The sequence below is a fragment of the Ostrea edulis genome, chromosome 1 (assembly GCF_947568905.1).
Source record: "Ostrea edulis chromosome 1, xbOstEdul1.1, whole genome shotgun sequence".
Taxonomy (NCBI): domain Eukaryota; kingdom Metazoa; phylum Mollusca; class Bivalvia; order Ostreida; family Ostreidae; genus Ostrea; species Ostrea edulis.
Genome location: NC_079164.1, coordinates 43,193,019 through 43,217,526, shown reverse-complemented (window position 1 = coordinate 43,217,526; position 24,508 = coordinate 43,193,019). Strand labels below are relative to the sequence as shown.

At 36.6% G+C, this 24,508-nt stretch overlaps 2 protein-coding genes across 2 annotated transcripts; one reads left to right on the top strand and one right to left on the bottom strand.

Annotated features, from left to right (window-relative positions):
* Nucleotides 1-12,833: 12,833 nt before the first annotated feature.
* On the top strand, nucleotides 12,834-15,843 carry LOC125653971 (uncharacterized). Its single transcript, XM_056149827.1, has 3 exons — nucleotides 12,834-13,447; nucleotides 14,072-14,257; nucleotides 15,398-15,843. Exons 1-3 carry the CDS (start codon nucleotides 13,115-13,117, stop codon nucleotides 15,737-15,739), a joined length of 861 nt encoding a protein of 286 aa, XP_056005802.1. The 5' UTR covers nucleotides 12,834-13,114; the 3' UTR covers nucleotides 15,740-15,843.
* Nucleotides 15,844-18,333: 2,490 nt separating this feature from the next.
* LOC125655948 (neuronal acetylcholine receptor subunit alpha-2-like) lies at nucleotides 18,334-19,503 on the bottom strand. The gene has a single exon (XM_048886523.2). The coding sequence runs from the start codon at nucleotides 19,501-19,503 to the stop codon at nucleotides 18,334-18,336; it is 1,170 nt and encodes a 389-aa protein (XP_048742480.2).
* Between the last annotated feature and the right edge of the window lie 5,005 nt (nucleotides 19,504-24,508).

Sequence of the window (24,508 nt, the reverse complement as noted above, 5' to 3'; positions counted from 1 at the left end):
GGGGGGGGGGGGGCAATTTTCCCACTTTTCCTCCAACTACCCCTCAACTTTGACAATATTGTGGTATGTGCCAGACAAATTACAAATTCTGTTCTCACTTCCATTAACCATTAATTATCTTTCAGTAATTTATCCTAGATTTTCAAAAATGGGGGGGGGGGGGGGGACGGGGACACAAGCCAGAAGATTGTTGGTTTTTCTGTTTTACTTCCCGTCGAGAATGTTATACTCACATTGAGACATCGCCATTTGTAGGTGAGTTAAACTGAAAAACCCGTGATTCTCACTTCTAAATGCCGAGTGTTTGGCAAAACAATCGGAGCTCGAACTCACGACCTCCCGGTTACAAAGCGAAAGCTCGACCACTGAACTCTCGCGACCGGTAGCAGCAGAAAGAATAAAAATCTTCACAAGCAAAGACAATAACAAAAGAAAAAAGAAAGAAAGAAAGAAAAAAATTACATCAACAAAATTCCTAATTTGTGCGGGGGAAGAGATGTCTTATAATGCCTCCAATAAAAAAGAAATTCCCCAGTTTTTAATTTCTTATACTCCGTGGGGAGGGGGATGAGTAGAGGGTTTTACTACTATTTCAGGACTTGATTCTTCTTTCACTACTACTGTGAAAAATACGGGGGGGGGGGGGGGGCCTCACACAGTATATTTGATTGTATTACAAACCACAAATTATGGTCATTATTAAAAAAGGGGGAGGCAACCCCCCAACCCCCGATTCTACGTGCCTGGTTTTTTTTTAATCATCTCATCTAAACAACAATTGAGGGGAGGGAATGTATAAGACAGGTAGTGAAACTAATCTAAGCTGAAAGAAAAAGATCCTAGTGGGGGAAAAGTGGTAGGAACCGGCCCTTTACCCCCTCGTTCACTTCTGGGTACCTATTTTATTTTGTTCTCATTTCTTTTTATGTCGCATTGTTTTGGAATTCATAAAACCTTGATAGTTTAGGCTGTTGTTAGATAGAGCGCCAATACTCTCGATGTCCTTTGGGGTTTACATAGCCTTTCAGAACTCGAGATTAATTCGGATATCCCTTATTCCGTTTCGAGTTTTGTACTGTTTACGCACTTCCGTGATTAGAGATTTGAATGAGATGACTCTGGACAGAAAAAAATTATTAAAAATATACAACGGATAGACAGCTGTTATTAGAGGATTTTAATTATTAAAGAAGAATTACTGGGAGTGAATGGGGCCCAGAAACTGGCTGGTAAGCAGTGTAAATAACTTTTAATCGACAAATATCTGTCATGGGGTACGGAAAGGGGTAGATTGAGTTGCAAGCCTTGTTATATATTATGAATCAGTGGGATAAGACATTTTTTAAAACGTGGATAAATTAGTGTTTTGTGATAATGACACGTGTATTTAAGCTTCCGGGAACATGAAAAAATGTATAAAGAGACACCATAGATCAGAGAGAAATATTTATTCGTGGTTCGAATTTCCTCCATTGTTTACATATAGGTTATAGTGCAATATCCTTGACCCAGGCGCCTATGAGAGAGAGTCTGCAGAGAACACCCCATTGTGGATATTTTTCTCGGCAACGGGGAAACCAAGTGGTATACATGAAAATAACGAAGGAAGACATGAAGAGAAATAGAGAAGCCTGGGGATTATTGTGCAATAAGCGAGATGCCTGTTATGCACTACTCTAGTCGATTTTAAACATTTTCCCCAAAACCTCCGCATCCAAGTTCTGTTGTCTTAGTAGCCCTGAACATGTTGAGTGTGGATTTACATGAAAGACACATACATACCTACTCACAAACACAATTGTAATAGAGTGAAATTTGACATGTTTTTTTTAATACTTTATTTCAGGGATTTCATTTATTGAAAATAAATTGCTTTAATTCAATTTCTTTACAGAGTTTTGAAATTTGATATGAGAATAAAGTTTTATCCAGTTGAAATGATTATTATACCGAGCGAAGCTCGGACGGGCCGAAGGCCCGTCCGCGAAGCAAGACTCTAAAGGTAACACGTATGTAAAAGAAAAAATGAGAAAATCAGCAAATGAATAGAGATAATCTCTACATACGTTCACTGAAAATTTTGGGATCCATATGGGCGCCGCCATATTGCTTTGCTAATTAGTTGCTTCTAGAGTTATTCGTGTTTTATTTTTGAATGCCAAATATACAAGACTGACGTGTAATTTGTAATTCAAACACCCAGTTTGTTAAACATGAATGGTGTGATTATTATCATTACAGTTTTTAGCCAATCATCAAATAGAAAAACAGTAATACGACTAAATTAATGAACGAGTTCATGAGTTTCTTTAAATAAGAATATACGATATATTTACGGTTACTTTTTTACCATTTTGAATTTATTGGTTAATTTTGTTTAGTTTTAATGACCTTTTTAATTACAAACTTAATGTATCTTGGTTTATAATTGTTTGCTTTTTTAAGCGAAAAAAGTCTCGGTTATAAATGTGACTTCACAATGCACGGTTTACGTCGCCTTGCTTTTTATATCCATCGTTAAATGAATAGGTGGATCGTGTAGAACTGTTATCCCCATATATCCCCCTTTGATAATGAGATGTTACTGGGTGTTTATTTCATAAAAAAAAATATTTTTAAATGAATCATAATCTACAATACTTAACGGAATTAATGATTATCACTTGGGATACGCCAATGACCATTTCATGCCTCGTTCTGTCCAACGGTCATACCGTATACATATTACATATGTAACTATGACTTGTGTTTGTCTTGTCATTTCATTAGGTATTAAATTTTACTGCTTACCATGCAGAACAGGTTTTTCTTAAGGAATTACTTTAATTCTGGGGCAAGTTATACGAGTATAATCCGCGAAGCTGACCCAAACCAGGTTATACTCGTATAATTTGTCCCAGAATTAAAGTCATTCTTTATAATTTCATGCAAGAGACAAAGATACTAACCTTCGTTTATCAAAATGTACATAAACTCGGAAAATACAAGTAAACTAGGCCGCGCAATGATTCACTTAGCAACAACGATGAAGCGTCTATCTGTGAAGGTCGCCATCTTTAATCTTAGTTCTACGGAGCCTAACCTATTTATCAAAATATTGTATCGAAGGTTAAGTTTGTCATGATAGAAAATATGTGTAGACTAAGCATGCAATGCATATTTCGCTGCCCTTCAGAGATAGAGATCGACTTTGACGTCGCTCATCTCCGACAGATTGAGAAAAGACGGGAAATTGCATTGTTTAAGCCTACCCAAAATAAATCTTCAAATACCAGAAAATGCACTAATTTGCGGCTTTTAACTTTGTGAAAACTTCTACATGAAAACTTACCATTGCATGCAACGTTGTCACTAATAGTAAATCCAACACAAGAAAATATGTATAAGCAAGTAACAAATTGCGATCATGTCAATATGACTGACGTCATGTGATAAAATGTGACGTATGAATTTTTGTTTGCTTTGTTGAAAGGCGGATCAAGCAATGAAACACACTTTTCTCCCAGTGAGGAATGTATTTCAGGGCAATGCTTACTTTTTAAATCATTAATTCGAATATAACATCTTTGTTTTAATATATTATTCAATCATCATACAGAGAAAGAAATACAACAGTGATCTGCGTACAAGTAGATGCTAATATTGACAACGAGAAAACAACATGTGTATATCAAACCGAAGAAACTTATTGTACACGTTGACTTTCTATTCCATAGAAGGCTGAAAACAGTGCTGCGATGTAAGTTTAGAGAGAGAGAAAATAGTCCCGGCATATGGTTGTCAAGCGGGGGGGGGGGGTTCCCATACCAAACCAGGTTATACAAAAATAACCTGTGTTCCTCAATTGGAATTTGACCAATCAGAGACAAGGATACAATAAGAATTAAATTATTTTAGGATAATCGTTAATATTTATAGATCACTCTAGTATGGTCACCTGGTTTTTATGAGTGAAATTTCTTTTGAGGACAGGTATTCTTGTTTTCATGCTCAAGTGGCACAGAAGGATTGTTGGTAAAAGTTTTCTATAGTACTTTGTTCCTTACTAGTTGATCGATTTACTGGATGGAGATTTATTCTATTTGAGCAGGTTAGGATTAAAGAGCAAGGTACATTAAGGCCCAAATTTCGCCACAAAATTAGGATAAATTTAAAATGTGGTTTCACTTGGTTTAATCATTATGATTATACACTAGGGCATTGGCCCTGATGATACATGTGGAAATTAGTGACGTAATATGTTCTGTGACGTCATTTTCCTTATCTCCGATTGACATTATTTACCGAAATAGCCGAAATTAGCCGTTTTTTATGCCTTTGAATCCATTTTTAAGATCGAGCACATGCAACAACCACAAAGATGTTTTGTGTACAAATTAATCATGTTGAAAGTCAGTAATGAGCAAAATTTCGACTTGGTTGATAAATGAGCAGACTATTAAATTTAACGTTTAACCATTTCCCGCGTTCATCTGTAATACAAATTTCAACGTTGATGGTGTTCATATATACAAATTTGATGAATAGATAACATCCATATGTACAGCATACTAAATTTTATAAGACTCTACGTAGTTTGCATTGAAGAAGATAGTGTGTAATCAGAGAATTGGAATCTTCGACACAGATATTTCCGATTCCAATTTTACTCGTTTTATGTTTGATATAGATACGCAATGATATCAACGCAATTAATGTAACACATGGCAAAGTTCAATCACATATTCTTTTTTATCATAGATAGTTTATGATATGAATTATCCCTCTAAATTGGTGTGCATATACTGTGGCGGCTACAATGCGTATCTAAATACATAGCTGCAATAATGTAGCCCTCTCTGCTTCTTTTTTTTTTTTTAATTTTTTTAATTTTTTTTTTTATTTTTTTAGGGAGAGGGCTACAACTCCTTAGGATCTCCGTAATGGTGCAAATGCGGGAGTGATTCACTCCCGCAACATTTGCGCTCATTCTAAACATTTCCTGACTTTCTTTACGTAAATAAAATGATATTCTATGTTTCTTAGTCAATATATAAATTTACAACCTGCAACTTAAGATTTGTGAGGCTCTATTCTACTGTTTTCAACAATTTCGATAAATTCCAATTTCTCGATTCATATTTGTGCGCCATGTTGGATGTACTGAAGTTTCAACTTCCGATTGTCAAGTCATTTGCATATGCCATATAAGGTAGTATTTACATCAATGGACAAGTATGGAGGCGAAAGCTATTTCGTCGGTATTGAAAAGGTTTGAATTTAATATCAAGTTAAAAACCGAACAGCAGAGTGTAAATTCTTTCTGCAACAATATGATTTTCCTTTCTTTGTCGAAGTGGCTCGAGTAACTACATTTTCGCGCTGATTGTCAATGTTTAGGGTTTTCATTAGATCCACCTACGAGATCTCGCGATAACAAGCATGGCGGAGCAGACGAAGAATTTTGCATGCTGTACATAATATTTAATGAAAAACACCTTTATTAGACATGCCCGAGCACAAAGTTGGTACTCCTTTTGGTGTAAACAACATTTGAGACTAATACACAGAGTTTATTATCGGTTATTCATAAAATTATTTTGCACCATTACGGAGATCCTATGGAATTATAGCCCTATCCCGAAAAAGTCAGAATAAAAAAAATTGGATAGGGCTACATTATTGCAGGTACTAAATACATGTCTAAATACGCCTTGTCAGTCATAATATTCTAACGTACATGTAGGCTAATTATAACTTATTGGGTATGTTGCATGTGTAATTTCAAATGCTATTCTAATATTGTATTAAGCAATATGTCAGACACATCTAATGATAAATAATCATAAGGGAGGGGGGGGGGGATAAATCAAAATTCGCATATAAAATTTATGGGAAAACTACATTCTCAAAACAAAAGAATGTGTGGGCCAAATTTTCCTGTTGCTACGTCGCTGTAATAATTATTTGTTTATAGAACCACCTTACATTTGTCGATAACTGACGCACGTGTTCTGTGACATAGTCTTATTTAAAAATACATGATAGCTAGTCATTGGTTACTATTTTCATCATTAAATCGTGGAACTGGTGTTGAAGTATTAGAACGCGATTTTTATACATAAGGAGAACTTTCTTTTCCTGCATTTACACTCTAACCATTCCACTCACCGTCTGTCACTTAGCATTTAGTGGCATGTGCACAAAACATCGCTTAATGACTAATCCGGACCTCCACTCTAGATCCGCGCATGATTCGGATATAGTGACTATATCCGAATCATGCGCGGATCTAGAGTGGAGGTCCGGATACCCCCTCCCCTCTGGAATTAAAGTTGCATGTAATGTGTGCGTAAAGCAATGACGACTAAACTAAATCAGATCACAATATTATCATGAAATCATCTGTATAAAACTTCAACGATTGTTTGAAATCCTTTTCCCAATCTACATAATTACCGGTGATTAATTCTTGGCTTTTTTCAATTTCACTAGAAATCTATGTGGAAATATAATGCAAGTTCTCAACAAAGCACAGGAATTTGGATACAGCAATAATATATTAATTTCAGCAAAACATGATATTTTGTAGGATTAAAGTTTGAACACTCGGTATTTTCTTTGTTTAAACTTCAAATAATTCAAATAGCCGATGTTATAGAAATAAAGTAAAAATATTGATCAATTGTTCAATGTGTTGTAATCGTACACTATCATTATTTGGAGACGGTAGTGAAATGAAGAATTTTCGCTGCATTTAACATTGTAGATAGATGAAGTACATCAGTCGCGTGTCATTTACTACAAAAGAAAATTGCATATTCCCAGATCCATGGAACAGCATGCTGAAAGTACCCTGAAGAGGTGTCTGACAAAATCAAGTGACGAAGCCCTTGTACACAACTATGGCTTCGAAAAGCGTGCTGGTCATGGTCACGGTGTGATGATATCGTGGCACTTATGTACGATGATGAATATCTAATATGAATTTAAGATCGAATGAAACTTAATTGGCTGTTTTATAATAATTTAATTATTCACATATTGTTAAGTATAACATTTTCTACAATTTTACGTTCTGTAGTAATTTTCTTGAGATCGATTAGGTGAACAACGTGAACAAGCATATGATATGTCTCCGAGTGAAACATTACTTAACCGCCGAGTTTCACCTGGGGGAAAAAAACTATTTGGTAAACAATGCGCACCCCTTTCTCACACCAAAAATCCTTGAAAAAAGGTACATATCTTATTCGACAAAATACGGTACTATGCTACACATCGACGTATTCTTTATGATATTCAAGCATAAATATGATGGTTTGATGAGAGAATCATGAAAAAAGAGGCTAGATTTGGTCATCAAATTTTCATTTATTTGTCTCAAATGAACAATTTGCATCTAGATTTTGAATTTTTTTCCCCAGACCCCCACCCTCTTTAAAAGGGGACAAGCCCCTCCCGCACTCTTCCCCTTGTCGCATCGCGAATCGGTCGTCTACTTTCAGCAGCCGGACTAGTCAAAAATCAGCAGGACTAGTAAATTATAGATTCTAGTAGTCCTTTTCACTAGTATAGTGAAAAAACTTAGTGTCAAAAACTGATTAGATCTTACACCTTTCATTATTTTGACAATTGCTGGAAAATATAAATACCTTTGACTGACGACAATATATATGCTGATGCACTGTCATAGTGATTGACTTTGGTACTGTTAATAGACAATCTCTGCTTCATTCATCATTAGAAACTGGCCGAAAAGGAATTGTTGAATTATTTATTAGACAGGGAAACCAAGGTTATTTTCATGATGTCTCCGACTAAATCGGCATGTAGCAAAGGGTAGGGGGGGGGGGGTGCGTTGAAAGATTTGTTATATAAAGATAATTGTCAGTAGCATGTGTATTTTCTTCAAATAATGAGTGTAAATAGATGCAAGTGTATATGCTAAAACATTGAGGATAATACCGACAAGATTATTTTTTGTTAGGTTTTTCATGGTGTCAGTGTCAAATCTTGTGTAGAACTTATCACATTGTTTGTAAATCTTATCACATCCTATAAGGTTCACATTCGGTCCCATTGTCGTGTGTTGAATTTAAAAAAAAAATTGAATTGCAAAGACAAGAACGGTATATTTCAATAGCAGTGTTGTTTTTGACATTTCTTCAGCGCGAATTAGCTACTGACGGAGTGACAGATTTGTCTACTGAGTCAGTGTCATTTTAGGAGATTAAATGAGTAGTCCGTTGTATTTATCTTCATAACCAGAATACATTGATTTTTATATGTGCTAATTGGTATTCTCAATAATTAACACATTTGAAAAAGAAATTAAATATACCTAAATCATCAAGCTAGTTCATCATTTAACAGAGACTTGGCAATCCCTAGTATTAATTAGAAAATATAAGGATGCCATATTTGGCATCTAATGCATTCAATTTGCACAATACGTTCATTATATATTCGTTTCAAAATAGGTTGGTGGCAATATAGTTTTTCTTCGAAACATTGCTTTGTCATGTGAAATTTCAATGGGATATATGTGTATATTTTTGTGCAGCAGGATACGGACATGTAAGGTACTAAAATCGATGCTAGGCGTTTGATAGATGCATTCCTGTCAAAACTGCTGGAAGCAAATGGGACTAAACATTTATTATTAATATAATTTGGAACAATTCTAGATATCTACTATTGTTGTGAGAGTAAATATTATTTCCATACAGTAGGACCAGCAGGCATGTTCACGAGGCTCTCTTAGGGCTAAGCCGCGTCGTAAATATGCCTTAAGATACTACATAATCTTAAATCAGTTTCCGGAATTTTTCCCAAACTTAGGCCTCGCCATAAGTTCATCCGAACTTTAGGACAGTCCAGCCCTTGCCCTAAGGTCCTCAAAAGTTTGTTTAAAATGGCGTCAGCCATCATATTGAGGCGAAGGGTTCAAAGAAACCATGAAAAGATAGATGTATTTAAAGATATTGACAGCCCACAAAGATTACTTAGTTGCGAGTAAATATACAGATTTTCGTAGCTTCCCAGTGGTTTTGGACTTGGATGCCTTCTTCTTAATGTCACTAGGATAGGAAGGTCACTTCTCCCTACTCTGACCCACAGTGGATGAAATAATCTCTCTCTCTCTCTCTCTCTCTCTCTCTCTGTGTGTATATATATATATATATATATATATATATATATATATATATTAACACATGGAATGTTCGAGTTTCCCTATGCGTTTCTTGTACTTCTTTATTTTAAGCAAGGTTTGATAGGGAGAAGTTGAACTGAATCTCTAGATTTTTAATAAGTGCAAAAAGGTCAACTACTTAAATGAAGATTGTTTAATATATATAAATATAAATATATATGATGTATACGAATATATTACCAATCAATGATTACAAGATTAAAATTCATGAAAAATTACTAAAGCCTATGAACATTCAGAAATAAATTTCATGGCTTTGTATACATTCTATGTAATAAAGGCAAAACAATTATTATGTAAATCATTCAATAGAATTTTAGAATGTTGGTTTTGGGGTCATTTTTATACACAGGATTTGAAATAATAGTCAATCAACACACATAACAAATTAAAATTATCAGTAAAGCAATTGCCTATCATGAAGAATCTTAATTCATTCACTCACATTAATTAATTTTGGCAGATCCAGAGGAGGGTCCCCCCCCCCCCCCCCCCAACTTTCTCTGGGACATTTATGTAGCTGTTTAGCATTAACTAGAAATTGCCTGACTCTCTTGTAAAGTATTTCCATTTGCATTCATTAAATGACACACCAAATTCCATTTTCTGCTTGTATCAGATTCACAGGACTTGCTTTAATGCATGCTTAATCTGATGTTGAAATAGGCATTGAAAAGATATATAAAACGTATGTTCGTTTTATAATATTTCTTTTCACATATCTTCTGAATGAATTTCATGTTCTGTTTACTACAATCCAAGGTAACATTGGTTAGTGCGTGTTCCTTCGCTCAAAAAATATTTAGTGTGCTCGGAAAAAAAGAAGAAGAACAAAGTGTACATATACACACAAGAATAACTTAAGGTAACCACGCGCTAGGTACATATATGATATTCATTTAATTTAGATTAAAACAATGCAAATGTAAATACAATGTTAAAATTGAATGAATATATATGGGTTGCTCTACAATTCTTAGATACAATTACACTAATCGTCCTTCAAATCACAGCACCCGCTGCATCGAATCATCTACAATTGATTAAAACTTTCGGAAAAAATCAATTAGAATTTTCAAATAAAAATCATAGTGCACATTTTTTTAATAAAACTTTAAGCATATGGCGACATAAATTGGATTATTTTCATATTGAGTTCATGACATAGCTTTCTTGTTCATGACGTCGCATAAAATAACGTCAAAATGGCACAACGTTATCGTAAACTATACTGTATTTACATATGTATTATATATAAGTAAAACTTTTTACGAAGACATCATAAACATTTTATGGAAGTATACACCATATGAAAGAATTTTGAGGAATATCATTTAATTTAGACGCGGGGCCAAATTTGGCCCCAAACGTACCTTATCCTTTAGGATGCACTATTTCTTTATTTTCACTACTTTATCTTATCTGAGTGAGTGTTTGAATGATAGACAATATGAGGGAGTGAATGATCTTTGCAAGTTTGCGCGAATGCTGTAAATAATTGATATATAACATATTAATATATGATTAAATAAGATTCAAATTAATGTGTTTAATTGTTAGAGGAGAGAATGAATGTATTACATTTATAAAGTTTAAATTCTTAAGAGTAAATATTCATTCATGCAATAAATTATAGCTCTACAGTAGATACCTATTTTATTACATTTAGAACAGCAACATATACTATAAAGTAGGAGGATTACTTTGTATCTGCACCGACCTTTGCACTTCATGGGAGGTCAGGTTAATTGTAGAAATGTTGTAAGTTTTACTATAAATTCAGTATTACACATGCAAATTGTTAAAGGATTTATAGTCACGTTTTCTTTTTGTTCAATTCATGTACTTTAGGAGTTTAGCATGAATAATCTATTATTCAGAATTTATTCAGTTTGTGTATACCATAAATTCTTTAATATTATGATAAGCTTATCTATGCTAAGCTTAGTGAAATATTATTGATTTAAAAAATTATTCTAATCTATAATTTCTATGTATTTTAAACTATATTTCAATATTTTGATAATGACCTTGATTGTAAAATTCTTATGCAGAGCTATTGTTCTTGTATTCATAACTTTGATTGCATTTCAGGGTCATGCATCAATACTTTTAGTTACATCGCCACAATAAAGATGCAACCTACAACACTGGAGTTCATGTCAGTATTCCACCCGGTTACACAATGATTAGACGGAATCCACAAGACTTTGGTTTTTCTTCCTGGAATTACCCCAAAAAGATGCAGTCTCGCACGGTATGTAATAATTTGTTAGAAAACGTAGTAAAAATAGCGACGTTATGTAGCAAAAAAATATTATACTTTCATGTAAAATACTCGAATCTGAATGGTCGAGAAGCATTTGAAAAAACAAATTATTACCCTCTGAGAACAGAAAGCACGCGTTCCAGGGTGATAGTATCTAGCAACATTACTTGACAACGGGTAATATTATAAAGAAATATCACATGCGTCAAATTTATGCGCGTACGGTTCGCCGTAGATTGTTAGACAACGTCGTTTGAGAGTTTGTAATAAACACGAATACCCACATCGATATACGAAATATCGCATGACAGTGATTGATCAAATGTAAACAGACGTAAGTCCTTCTGCTTTGTTGTTTATAGAACAGTTAGTATAATAAAACAAATATTGCATCCAGTTGAGGGTAACATTGAAAATTTTCACTTCAACTCTCGAGAAACATTGGTTACGCCTCGGTTGACAATGGTTTTCGCGGGGTGAAAATTTTCAATCTTACCCTCAACTACATGCACTATTTATATATTGTTACATAGTATCGCCATGTAACAAATTGTTACATACCGTCTCGTTGAACATTACTTACTGTGCCGTATCAAAGCGTTTTAGGGTAATTGTCATTATTAGATACAGTGCTATATAAATATATAATGATAATAATAATAAACAATTTTTCAACATATGACATGAAGTCTAGATTTATTGGGGGGAAATACAGCCATTGAAGCCACATTCAAAATTAAAAGCTTGAAAACAAATGTTAAAGATGTATATACATAATCCGAGGATGATATATTCAATGCTGACGGTGTACTTAAAATCTGGGAACGTATGAAAACTGTGACAATTCTTCTCTGCAATAACAAGACTTTTGCAACTTTACTTATCAACTACTACTGAGGCAACAGAGAGTGAAGCATGATCTGTAAAAACAGCAATTATCAAAGACGTGGAACCAATGTAATTGATTTCTAACAAGTATTCAATAAGATAGATTGATTGTATTTTTCACTCATATGGAGACCATATACCGGTGAAGGGCTTCACATTTCGGCCTATGTTCGGCGCTTACGGCCATTGAGCAGTGTGAGTTCTTTAGCGTGCCACACCTACTATGACACGGGACATCCGTTTTTAATGTCATATCCGAGGACCCGTGACATTCACACCTGATGACGAACTACCTAAACCTATGTTAACGACTTAGGTCTGCCGCGGCCGGGATTCGAACCCCAACCTTCCGCATACGGGGAGAACGCTCTGCCTGTAGACCACCGCGGCTGAAGTATTCAATGAGACATTAAATTATGTCATTCATTCTTACATAGTAAAATAACGTAAAATAGAAAGTATATTTGTCTTTTAGGCCACACCAAATTAAAAACTTGGTCGCCGGACCCGCGCGCACGTAATTTACAGCTTTTCAAATAATAATATTAAAAAAAATATCCCGCATCCGGAAATAAATTGTCCGTTTTCCGCACATTTTCGACTCTTACTTTTGGTTTTATTTTTTAAGTCACGTTTGCGCTTGAAATTAAGGGCTTTAAAACCGTACGTGTCCACATCTAAACTACATTGAATGTATCATAAATTTACCGCGTGGTTGTCAAATTGACTGCATTGCGAGAATATTACAGATTCTTACAAGAATGCCTGTGCTCGTGGTAAGAATAAGTGACCAGGATGGGGCGGATATACTTTCAAACACCGCCACGAATTTTACAGGGGGTACATTCTCCGAATTGTTCGAGAAATGTGTTCATTCCAAAAACATCACTTTATCTACGGATTCGATCGTGGAGATACGACTACGAGAAGACAGACAAGCCCAGTTCATGCTCGCAGACAATGCTGATATGGATGTTTCAGAAATAGCTGCTACACTCGGGTGTAAGTTTGTGCAATTTATTATTACTCGGAGTTTACACTTTCTGCCCAACCCCGTCGCTGGAGAAGATGGTCAATATCTTTCTTTTCAAGAGGTAAATATAACTTTGCGGTCAAAATAAAGTTTAAAATGTAATTAGTCACAAAACACATCCAAACACATCCTATGCATATTAACAATCAATTAATGTACACAATTACAAAATCATTTATTGATTTAATGGAATTATGCTATTTCAAGTGCAGTTCAACTTTAGGGGCATGTACTTGAATAACCATGTGCCTTGGCTCTTTCTATCTCCATGTAGATATAATTTCTGTGAGTTTAATCTTAAAAACTAGAATTTAATCTGGAAAACGTAAGCATAATGTATACAAATATTTCACAAGATCCTCCATCTTTAAAGCTTATTGTTATAATGTTACTGTATTCCCCCACTTGTGGGAGCGGGAATGTGTGTGTGTGCTGTTTTTCGTTCTCTCTTCCCATCCACTACTCCTCTACAAGAACTCAACAAAATTATGTGAAACTTTAAGGGATTCTTTGTTACATGATGTCATTGTGCATTTCTTATTTGAAATTTTGATCTGAATGACCCAGTTGCTCCCCAGTCCCAGTTGATTAACTTCAACTGACAGTTGATTTATTAAATCTTAGTTTGCAAGTAATACAAGTCTTATGATAATAGCAGCTCTGATATCTCAACTTTATTTGATAGATGTATGGACAGGAAACAGGGGATGAACATAGACCAAGTGCCCAAGTACGCGATGATCCTGCCAGTGTAAATGATCGAATCAACCGGGAGATATTCAAGACCCAGAAGGTCCGGGACGTAATTGTCTGTGGAGAGTGTTCCAAGCCAAGATGTGTTTACAGTGATAAAAAGCTAACCCGTGAACAAGTAAGGTGTTTGAAGTATTTATTCTATGTTGCTATTAGTGTTTTAGCTCACCTGAACCGAAGGTTCAAGTGAGCTTTTCTGATCGCCTGTTGTCCGTCGTCTGTCTGTCTGTCCGTTAACTTTTCACATTTTCGACTTCTTCTCAAGAACCGCTGGGCCATATTCAACCAAACTTGGTACACATCATCCTTGGGTGAAGGGGCTTCAAGTTTGTTCAAATGAAGAACCAGGCCCCCTTCAAAGGGGAGATAATCACGAAAATACAAAAATAGGGTGGTGTCATTTAAAAATCTTCTTCTCAAGAACCACTGGGCCAGGAAAGCTGAAATTTATATGGAAGCTTCCTGATATAGAGGAGATTCAAGTTTGTTCAAATCACGACCCCCGTGGGTACAATGGGGCCACAATAGGGGATCAAAGTTTTACATGTGATTATATAGCAGAAATCTTTAAAAATCTTCTTCTCCAGAACCACTGGGCCAGGAAAGCTGAGATTTATATGGAAGCTTCCTGATATAGCAGAAATTCAAGTTTGTACAAATCATGACCCAAGGGGTATGGTGGGGCCACAATAGGGGATCAAAGTTTTACATTTGAATATATATTAAAAATCTTCTCAAAACCAAAAGACAACATTTACCTTAGAGCTTCCTGATATAGAGTGTGAGGCCCAAGGTCACTCAGGTGAGCGATGTGGCCCATGGGCCTCTTGTTTTATGTTGAGATGGCAAACTGTAGTACATGCAGTCTTAAACTTGTTATACCCCCCCCCCCCCCCCCCAAGCAGTTTTTTAAATGATCCTGTTGTCTGTCCATCCATCCCCACCTCCTATCTGCTACCCCTCTCCACTCAACAGAATTCTATGAAACTTTCAGGGATCTACTGTTACATATACAATTATGAACCTCCTAATTTAATTTATTTTATACCTACAGGGGAGGGAGGGTATCATAGTCACTAAGTGAGCTTTGCTCACAGTATTTCTAGTTTTATACAGGAGAAAGTGGCCTAAGTTTTAAGAACTTATGCCCAATTGTTTTTGTCTTTGACATATTGACCAAAAATATGTTCAATACAGTCTTTGAATTGATAAGAGTGTATTGTGAGTTTATTGATTTTTATATGGATGATTATTGTAGGAGGAGCTGCTGCTGCGTTTGAAAGAGGAACATCTGTACACATGTGGCGACTCATTAGTTCCAGAAGATGTAGAAGATCCAGGCATGGTTGTTCGAGAGGCAGTGAACTGTTTGACTGAAGTGGAGACAAGTTACTTCTCTACATCGTTGAAACATTACTTACCACCAGTGTGTGTTCACTGTGGAAAAGTTGACAATCTGTTGGATGACACAGACCCTTATATATCTGCTCTTTATGAGAAATATTCTGTTGTGCGACCTTTGTGTGAATATTGTAAAAACACTGGTAAAGATGCCAGAACTTGGGGGAAAAAGTTTCTCCCCAAGAAGTGTAAAAGATAGACAATAAACTTGTGTTTCAGGATGATGCATTTAAACTTTGGGGCAAAAGTGACTTTTTTGCCAAAAATGACTTTTTTGCAATAAAATGTTATCGCTCGCCTCTATTTATTTTACATCGCTCGTAACTTTTCATATTCCAACTTTTTAATTTTAAAATTATCAAATCGCTCGCTCGCCCCAATTTTTTTTCCTTCTAAAATCCGAAGACCAAGAAATTAAATTGGTGTGGCCTTATAAATAGTTTTTATATATAGTATATAATTAAACGAGCCCGTAAGGATTCTCAATACCCCTCGCTTATCGAAAGAGGCGACTAAATGGGGCGGTCCTCAGGATGAGATCGCAAAAACCGAGGCCCCGTGTCACAACAGGTGTGGCATGATAAAGACCCCTCTCTGCTCAATGGCCATAAGCGCCCAGCATAGGCCTAAATTTTGCAGCCCTTCACCGACAATCGTAACGTCTCCATATAAGTGAAATATATTCACTTTTGAAATATTTCCATGCGTGTGATGTCGAAAGAGGCGGTATGTTTGATGACAAATCGAGGTGTAACAGATATTCATACTATAACAGTTCACGGTTCACAATAATGTTAAGGATGTACTCTACATCGTCATAATGGCTGAATTCCTTTACAAACATGGAGGAAAAAATCAATATCAACAATATTTGACTTTTCCATTTCAATTTAAATACGAAGCGGAATAGCTCAGTAGGTCGCAGGTTAGAGTCCAGCAGGGGTTTTAATTTTTTCCCCGATTATCTTCTACTAAAACTGTAATTTTTGACAAAATAAAATAAATTTTAATTTCAACTTCAAAATATTGTTGTACATATCCTCCACATTTCATCTACATGAAATCTTTCTTGTGTAGCATACATGTACCTCCTTAAAGGGAAAGGCAACCCAAAAAAGATTTACAGGATAAATGATAGGATTATTTATATGATAAAGATTTGCCATACTATTCTGTTGATATACCGCCTAGATAAGCTTCAGTACTAATTTGAAAATGTTAAAAATTGAAATTCCCTCTATCTATAGAGGCTGTCATGATGTGGAACTCTTTTGTATTCAAGACCACAAAAATCAATAAGTTTGACGTCACACCGTCTATTCCGGATTTGATGAGATTCTAAGATCATCCACAGGTGCTTGGGTTAAGGACCCCCCCCCCCCCCCCCCCCCCCCCCCAATAAGCTACACGAGTTGATTTTTTTTTAGAAAATATTTCTAATGAATGTCAACAACGTCTTGCATACCCATGAAGTTCAAAATTATCCCTTTGGAAAAAAAATTACCCTTACTGGTTATTATAACAGAATTTATAATAACTAGTGGGGGTATTTTTTTAAAGGGTTTATTTTGAATTACATGTATTTTGGACTTTATGTGTATGCAAGACGTTGACATGCATTAGAAATATTTTCAACAAAAAAATTCATTAAGTCAACTCATGTAGCTTATTCGGAGGGGGGGGGGGGGGGGGTGAACCCAAGCACCTGTGAGATCATCAAAGTTGTGCATGTGGTAGATTTCACGAATAAATAATTAGGTTGATGCCTTCCTGGCAAGCAGTTACATGTAATTACACTAATGCGAAGGGGAGGAGATGTGAATAAAGGTTGGGTTTTTCTCTCTCGAAATTCCCGACTCAACCAAGTCATTTGAAAAGAAACGAGTACGTAAACTGTGGATCCATCATTTGTGTAAGGACAAGTTGAGGTTCAAGACATTTGTATGAAGAACGTTTACCGTCTGCCTTGTCTACGACTCGACCGAACGTCTTCTTTTGTCAATTTATTCTTGCGAAAGAACGGGCTCAAATATATACGGCTCCAAACTTAAACTGTTGGTGACTTGTCATGTTTACAGTGCTGCTGATGAAATAAACCGGAATAGACAGTGTGACGTCACAAATTAAACTTCAATGGCCACTCTTAGCGGCGGGTAATTTAAAATACATGATAGATTGATATTGAATTAATTGTTAATCAAGGATTTTTGTTGTTTAAAGACCGTCAATTACGATATCAGTAAGTAATACTTTATTCATAAAAGCAAATATGTGGTTAGAGTTGCGTTTCCCTTTAACAGTACTCATCAGTGATTTTATTTCCTTTATGCACGATTAAAAGAAATACTGGAGAAGTGAAGCAGAGTTCAATCAATATATTTCCCTGCATACCGCCAAACATTCAATTATCTCCAAATTAAGTAATTAGATGCGTGAAAACTAAAACATATCACTATTCAGAGCTTTTGGAAATGGATTGGGAAAAGTAGACACCTCTCAAATATTTAATTTTTTCCGATTAACCAATAACGGATTTTGCAACCTATTACATGTACCACCGTTCCGACCAAGTAACCAACTTGCCATCCCTACTAAAAACATGGTTCCGAGTATTGAAACTTGATATTTACATTCAACTAAGGTATAGGAAATATTTGCTTGAACATTTTTCTGATAAAACCCAAATCTTACAAAATAACCTGTCTCTTAAAAGAGGTCAAAAAAAGAATCCCTTCTGATCCAATTACACTTGTTATACAATATTGGAGAATAATAATTCCAGGCATTTTTTGTTCACTGCGCGATTGTTCGGCGCATCACGGTAATACCTAACACTAAATATAAAACTGTTGAAAGAGTAGCAAGAACAGTGAAAACGCAAAAATATCGCTCTAATTGCAAGGCGAACCGTTTCCATCGATCAAGATCATGTTGTTTACATTCCTGGTGTGTTGGCGAATGTTTATTGAGGGAGTCTTTGCTTCCGGTCTCAACTGGTGGCGCACTTTCCTTCAGATAAACTTTGATTACAATGGTCTCCAAAACGATTGTCATTCCACTTATGATCAACTGTCCTCCCACGTAGTTACCGAAAAATGACAAGTTCTCAGAGGACTTGGGCATGGAGTCACTGATGAGGGTAACAAAAACGGCAAATGTGAGAAATATCGCCAAGGTCATTCCCATCTTTTCTCCTGATTCTACTGGTAACAGGAAGGTCATGAGGTTTAAGATGGACAAAATGAAAATCGGAACAAATACGTTAATTATAACGTAATTAGGACGACGTTTTAGAACAATACTGAGACGTGCGGTTCTAAAGGGCCACTTTGGAATACTGACATCCACCCTGAATGTGCTAGATGTTGAAACTACATCCCATTCATCATTTGTGTCCATGTATGCTAAAATAATATATGTTTCGTTCTTCAAATATCCAAAATCGTGAGCAGTAGTTGAATAGGGATGAAAAACGTATGTGCAGATTTGTTCGTCAAAAGGATAAGCAGACATATCTAGTTTACACTGTATAGTGCTCTCTAATGGTTTGTTGTAGAATACATAACCTTTATACCATACAAATGCCATTCCCTTTTCGTCAAAGTTCAAACATTTTTGATCGGTAAGTTCGTTGATGATACATATTCCTGGTATCCATACTTGATTTATATTGACGCGGAGTCCTGTTATTCCACTGTAATTATTGGGGTTCCACTTCAGGCTTTCGTCTCTCCAATGATATCCAATCCACAGAGAAGTAGACAGCGTTTGTGTCTTTTCATCTACGTCTCGTATAGCAATAGGGGTCAACTGCACCCCCACCAAGACGTCATCGGTGTAATTCTCCACTGGCTTAATTTGTGAGTTGTATCCCTTGAAAAGATAATCTAACAACTCTTTTTCCAAATGTGCACCGAAAGATAACCCAATGTATAGGAAAATGATGAAAGCCGAGTGTTTCATTCTTCAAATTATTTGCTTGCGCCGAGCGCCACTGGTTACAAATGCTTTGGTGAAACACTCGGAGTTGGTATTTATTTTATCGGATAATGAAACAATAAGTGCGGTTTGAATCACTTATCAGTTATGTGACTTATTAAAGCAATTAGTGCGATCCTGACTACATCAATTTAAATATTACCACCGCTGTCTCATTTTCTCTTACAATGTAGAATAACGATGGATATTTGTATGTTGAAATGTATTGGATTTTATTTGAAAATCACTTGCTATGATAGTCATGCTTTTGCAGATCTATATCCTTACAAAATTGGCGTTTGTTACAATACAAGTTAGAATGTTGTTCTACATGAGAAAAAATTTCTTGCTGTGGTCTTCAATTGCTCATTTAGATACATCGATGACATTTTGTCAATTGATAATAATCACTTTCTCTTTCAATATACCCAAATGAAATTGACATTACCCCCTCCCCACCGTCGATTTTTTGCATTTGAATGTTTTACTGAAAATAGGTGTTAACAACAAAATAGGACCTCAACTTTATGAAAAATAGGATGAATTCTGCTTTTCCAAAACTAAAGCCCTAATTTCATTACTACCCCTGTTTTCAGGAGAAATGCCGCAATTCCCATAAAAACCTTCATCACTGTGGGTTACAATATATACATCCAAATTACACATGCAATGTTACAAATCTCAATGTATTTCTCCTATGGTTTACAACATTGTAAACTTTACTTTAAAAGCATCACGTGGTAAACAATTCAAAGCATGTGCACAACACCGAATGCCAGTTACACAGCACATTGCAGGGAATCCACAACCCGGAAAGTCGCATCACAGAGTTCGGAAACACTGTACGTACATCACCGTCACTTGCATCATTATACGCCAAACGACTTAGGACGGAGACATCACACACCACGCTTGTTAACAGCGAATAATTTACCAAGAACAGATCTATAGCACCCCCTAATATGTACAGCTGTTATGAAATAAGTCACGGATACACTTACCCGCACAACACTTTGCTGGATTCCAGTGACCACTGCCCCAAAACCAAGATAAAGGACAATAGGATTGGGCTTTAGGCAGCTGATGTCCTTCCTTTCAGAAACATGGAACCCCGAGTCGGGATGATTTTGATTTCGGACCCCTCATTGAAACCCAAATCTGTTCAGGTTCCCCATGCAAGAGAGTGAAGTTAGCCCTTCGGCATACATCAACTTTACGCTGCTGAGGCACCCCCCCCCCCACCCATCTCTGCCCCTCTTCTATTGGTCCTGCAAAAATTCAGATGCAATTTGGGAACTCTAAACCACGAGTGGATTTATAGTGGATATGCCCAAACTGTTTCCTATATTATTTCTGAACTATCGGAAACTCTTAGGACCCGAATCTTGTCCAAAATCAGTTTTCCTCTTGATGACACTGTACAAACTGATTGGTAGAATCGGGAATTCTCACATCCACACCCTTCTTACACGCTGTATCCAATAAAGGATTGACGCACAGCTCCTGGTATCCATCGGATAGAACGTTAAAGGGTGCCCCGTGTCAAGAATCACAACCCCCTTCGCACGCAAAAGATCGTTTCCCTGAGTGATTTTTGAAAAAGAGTAGGCTCACTGGAGGCCTTCAGGGAAACTCCAACACAAACAACCAAAGTATTTCAGTTAATTAGCCACTGTAAAATGGCTGAAATATTACCAAAACGGCATAAACCCGTAATCAGTTAATCACACAACTCCTAACAACTACCAGAAACAGCTGCACTAGATTTCATGGTCCCTGGTCACACCCAGGCTTCACAACACCACCACACAAGTCTGAACAAGGTCATTCAGAACCGAGACCTCTGCGGCACCAACCCTATATCTACCCTTGTCAAAATTCATCTGTGAATGAGCACACTCCTCACAGACAACAAACCTTTTGAAAGTCCTGCATCACTTCGTCCACTATCAGCACTGCCGCCATTACAGCCTTCTTTATTCATAAGTCTAACCAGTGAAGATCCCTACCTTGACCTACTTGTGTCTTATCACCTGTCTGACTGTTAAAGAACCATTAACATCTCTTTTCCTGTCGACATTGCTCACAAGCCCAAGCAAATTTCGACACAAGTGAAGGAGTGGTAGCTTGGGGTAGTACTGATATGTTAATTCTACTGTAGGCGGTGTGGGGGAACTTAGTAGCCCCATGGTGCGTCACTCCAACTAAAGTATCACTCCTTCACTTGTGCGGAAATTTGCTTGATCCTCATGCGGAACTCTAAGGCAACATCCACCCACCCCATGGTTGAGTTACAGAAACTTCTGTTCTCGAATAGGCTCTCAGGATTTTCCCCACACCCGAATCAATGTGACCATACATTCGAGGTGTTCCCCACCACCCCTTCACTGCTTAGGGCTGTAGGCTGGCGCATCCACCACGCTAGTATAAATCACCTGCTAACCCAAAACAACCGGCCGCGTTCGCGCAGGACAACACCCACCTTCACCTACAAGCAAGTTATCCCAACCTGGATTTAACGGTGCAACCCCCAAATCACTCCTAGGCAGAGTTACCTACATTTCATGTTTCAATTTAGTGATTTTCGTTGAATTACGGCCCTTGGACTTCGAAGAATAGTCTGAATTATCAGTTTTGGGCCTTTTTTTGTGCTTGCAGTTATTCATTTGATAATTGGTACAGTTTTAGTTCGCCTCTATAAAGTGAATGAGAAATTAGTGGAATCACATCCACTCCAGCTTAAAGTTTGCATCCAAGTTTCTTATTTCTGTAGATAAGAGTACTACTACTCATTAGACTTCTAACATTGTATATAATGAACTTCCAATATTGTTAGGGGCCCCGTGGTGTAGTGGTTAGAGCATCGCGCTCAAATTCACACGGCCTCTTACCTCTGCTCGGCGCGGGTTCGAATCCCGCTCGCGCCGGTAAGTGAGAAAGTTTCCCGGTTTACTTGCGGAAGGTCGGTGGTCTCTTCCCACGTACATTGAATCTGGGTTCTTTCTTCCATCAATAACAACTGGCCGCCACCATGTAATTGAAAAATTGTTGAGTGTGGCGGAAAACATCAATCAATCGAATATTGTTGCGGTTCAATAATTTTAACACAAGTTAGGGGACTATTTTTTGCCAATCAATACTCTCAGAATGCTTGCATTTAATCGTACATGTACGTATCGGGCTCGAGATTTCACTAGAATGGATCATGCAACAACAACATCAACCTATTGTTTTTTTCTGATCTGGGAATACGCACTTTTTACTTATACATTAAAGATCATCTAAAAATGTGATTTGTCGTCTCTGTTACGTATTAATAAGAAATATAATCACTGTAAAACGTAACGAGAATTTTACTAATACGTAGGACAGACGAAAATAACATTTTTCAATAATCTTTAAATTTAATATATAATCAATTATAAAATATAAGTAAAAAAAAATGTGTTTAGCTAAGATTAGAAAAACAATAAGGTTGGAGTGCGTTATCCATTCCCTAAGACAAAGACATAAGTGATTGTTCCTTCACCAAAAGCTCAGCATTTAGAAGATTTGATCTTAAAAATGGAGGTCTCGTTTCGCGGCAGGCGTTGGGTTAAAGAGCCCTTACTGCCATAGCTGTACGGGCTAACCATAGGTCTAAATTTGTGGTGAGTCATCTACAATTGGTGACTTTTTCCATCAGTATAGGCACTTTCGGGGACATATAAATTTAAGAACACATCTTGTTGTATACTGTTGCTGAATACATGTAATAAAATTTAGCTTAGATATTCAGAAAAGGATTTTTTCTGGATTTAAAGTCCCTGGGACTAATGATACTTTTAACAAATACTTATGTGACCGATAAGGCCTTTCGGCCTTTTGTTTAAAAAGTATTGATTTTTACCCCCCCCCCCCCCCCCCAGTTCAAAATGGAGTCGGCGGATCCGTAAACACAAATGAATATCTTTAAAAACTACCATATAATCGAACCCCTCCCTCATCGATAGGATAATTACATTTCTAGAGGAAACAGAGATCGGATAAATGAACTTAGCGAGGTCGTGCATCACTTACTTATCAGGGAAATGCCCATCTTATCTCATGACTGATCAATCTGTCGTCATCATCACCTCGCTATGATTGACTGTTTATGGTTTTACCTTGTTGTGAGATAGTTTGTTAGTCTGCGAATTTCACTTGCTTGCACGCATAAAAGAATTTTGTTATCCCGTCGATCTTTCATCTCGAGACTACTAATTAAGAAATGGATATCTAACTAGGATACCCATGTTTGCCATCATATCTATAGAAGGTCAGATCCATGTAATGAGATTGATATTGGGTATAAGAACTCGTAGGTCGATATACTCATGTAAGTATCGATTCGGTAGACTCGCTCAAGATGATTTCATAATGAAACCACCTCAGCAATGTCTTTTGGATGATTCACTAGGAGTGTGCACCTTTGGAAATGGAATATTTATATAGCATCTCATATTGTGTCCACTCCTAGACAGTTGCATACTTTTTCATTAAAAGCGAATCATTTGCTAGTGTTTTGTGTCTCCGAAAAAAGAAAAAGTTGCTAGAATGAAAGGTGTAGATAACGAACAGTGATCAATCTCGTAACTCCTATAAGCAATACAAAATAGAGAGTTGGACAAACGCGGACCTCTGGATATACCAGAGGTGGGATCAGGTGTCTAGCAGGAGTAAGCATCTCCTGTCGACCGGTCACACCCGCCGTAAGCCCTATATCTAGATCAGGTAAAGGGAGTAATCCAGTCAAAGTAAGTGTGCCAAGAATCGGTATGAAACACGTCAGACAGCATTTGACCTAATGATAGTTTGTATTGTCAAACTAGATCATAATAACGACCATATAATTTGCAAAATGCTGACTTTAAACTATACTTTTGAAATCCATGTAACATAAATTTGTTTGTCAGTATTCTGCCTCGATTTGAAAAAATAATCATATGCAGAACAAGCTTTTGCATATCGA

Excerpts from the sequence above, each read along its gene's own strand:
- LOC125655948 (XM_048886523.2), bottom strand. The coding sequence starts at position 19,503 with ATGAAACACTCGGCTTTCATCATTTTCCTATACATTGGGTTATCTTTC.
- LOC125653971 (XM_056149827.1), top strand. The coding sequence starts at position 13,115 with ATGCCTGTGCTCGTGGTAAGAATAAGTGACCAGGATGGGGCGGATATA. Across the intron at positions 13,448-14,071 it reads AATATCTTTCTTTTCAAGAG|ATGTATGGACAGGAAACAGG; the intron begins GTAAATATAACT and ends TTTATTTGATAG. Across the intron at positions 14,258-15,397 it reads AAAAGCTAACCCGTGAACAA|GAGGAGCTGCTGCTGCGTTT; the intron begins GTAAGGTGTTTG and ends TGATTATTGTAG.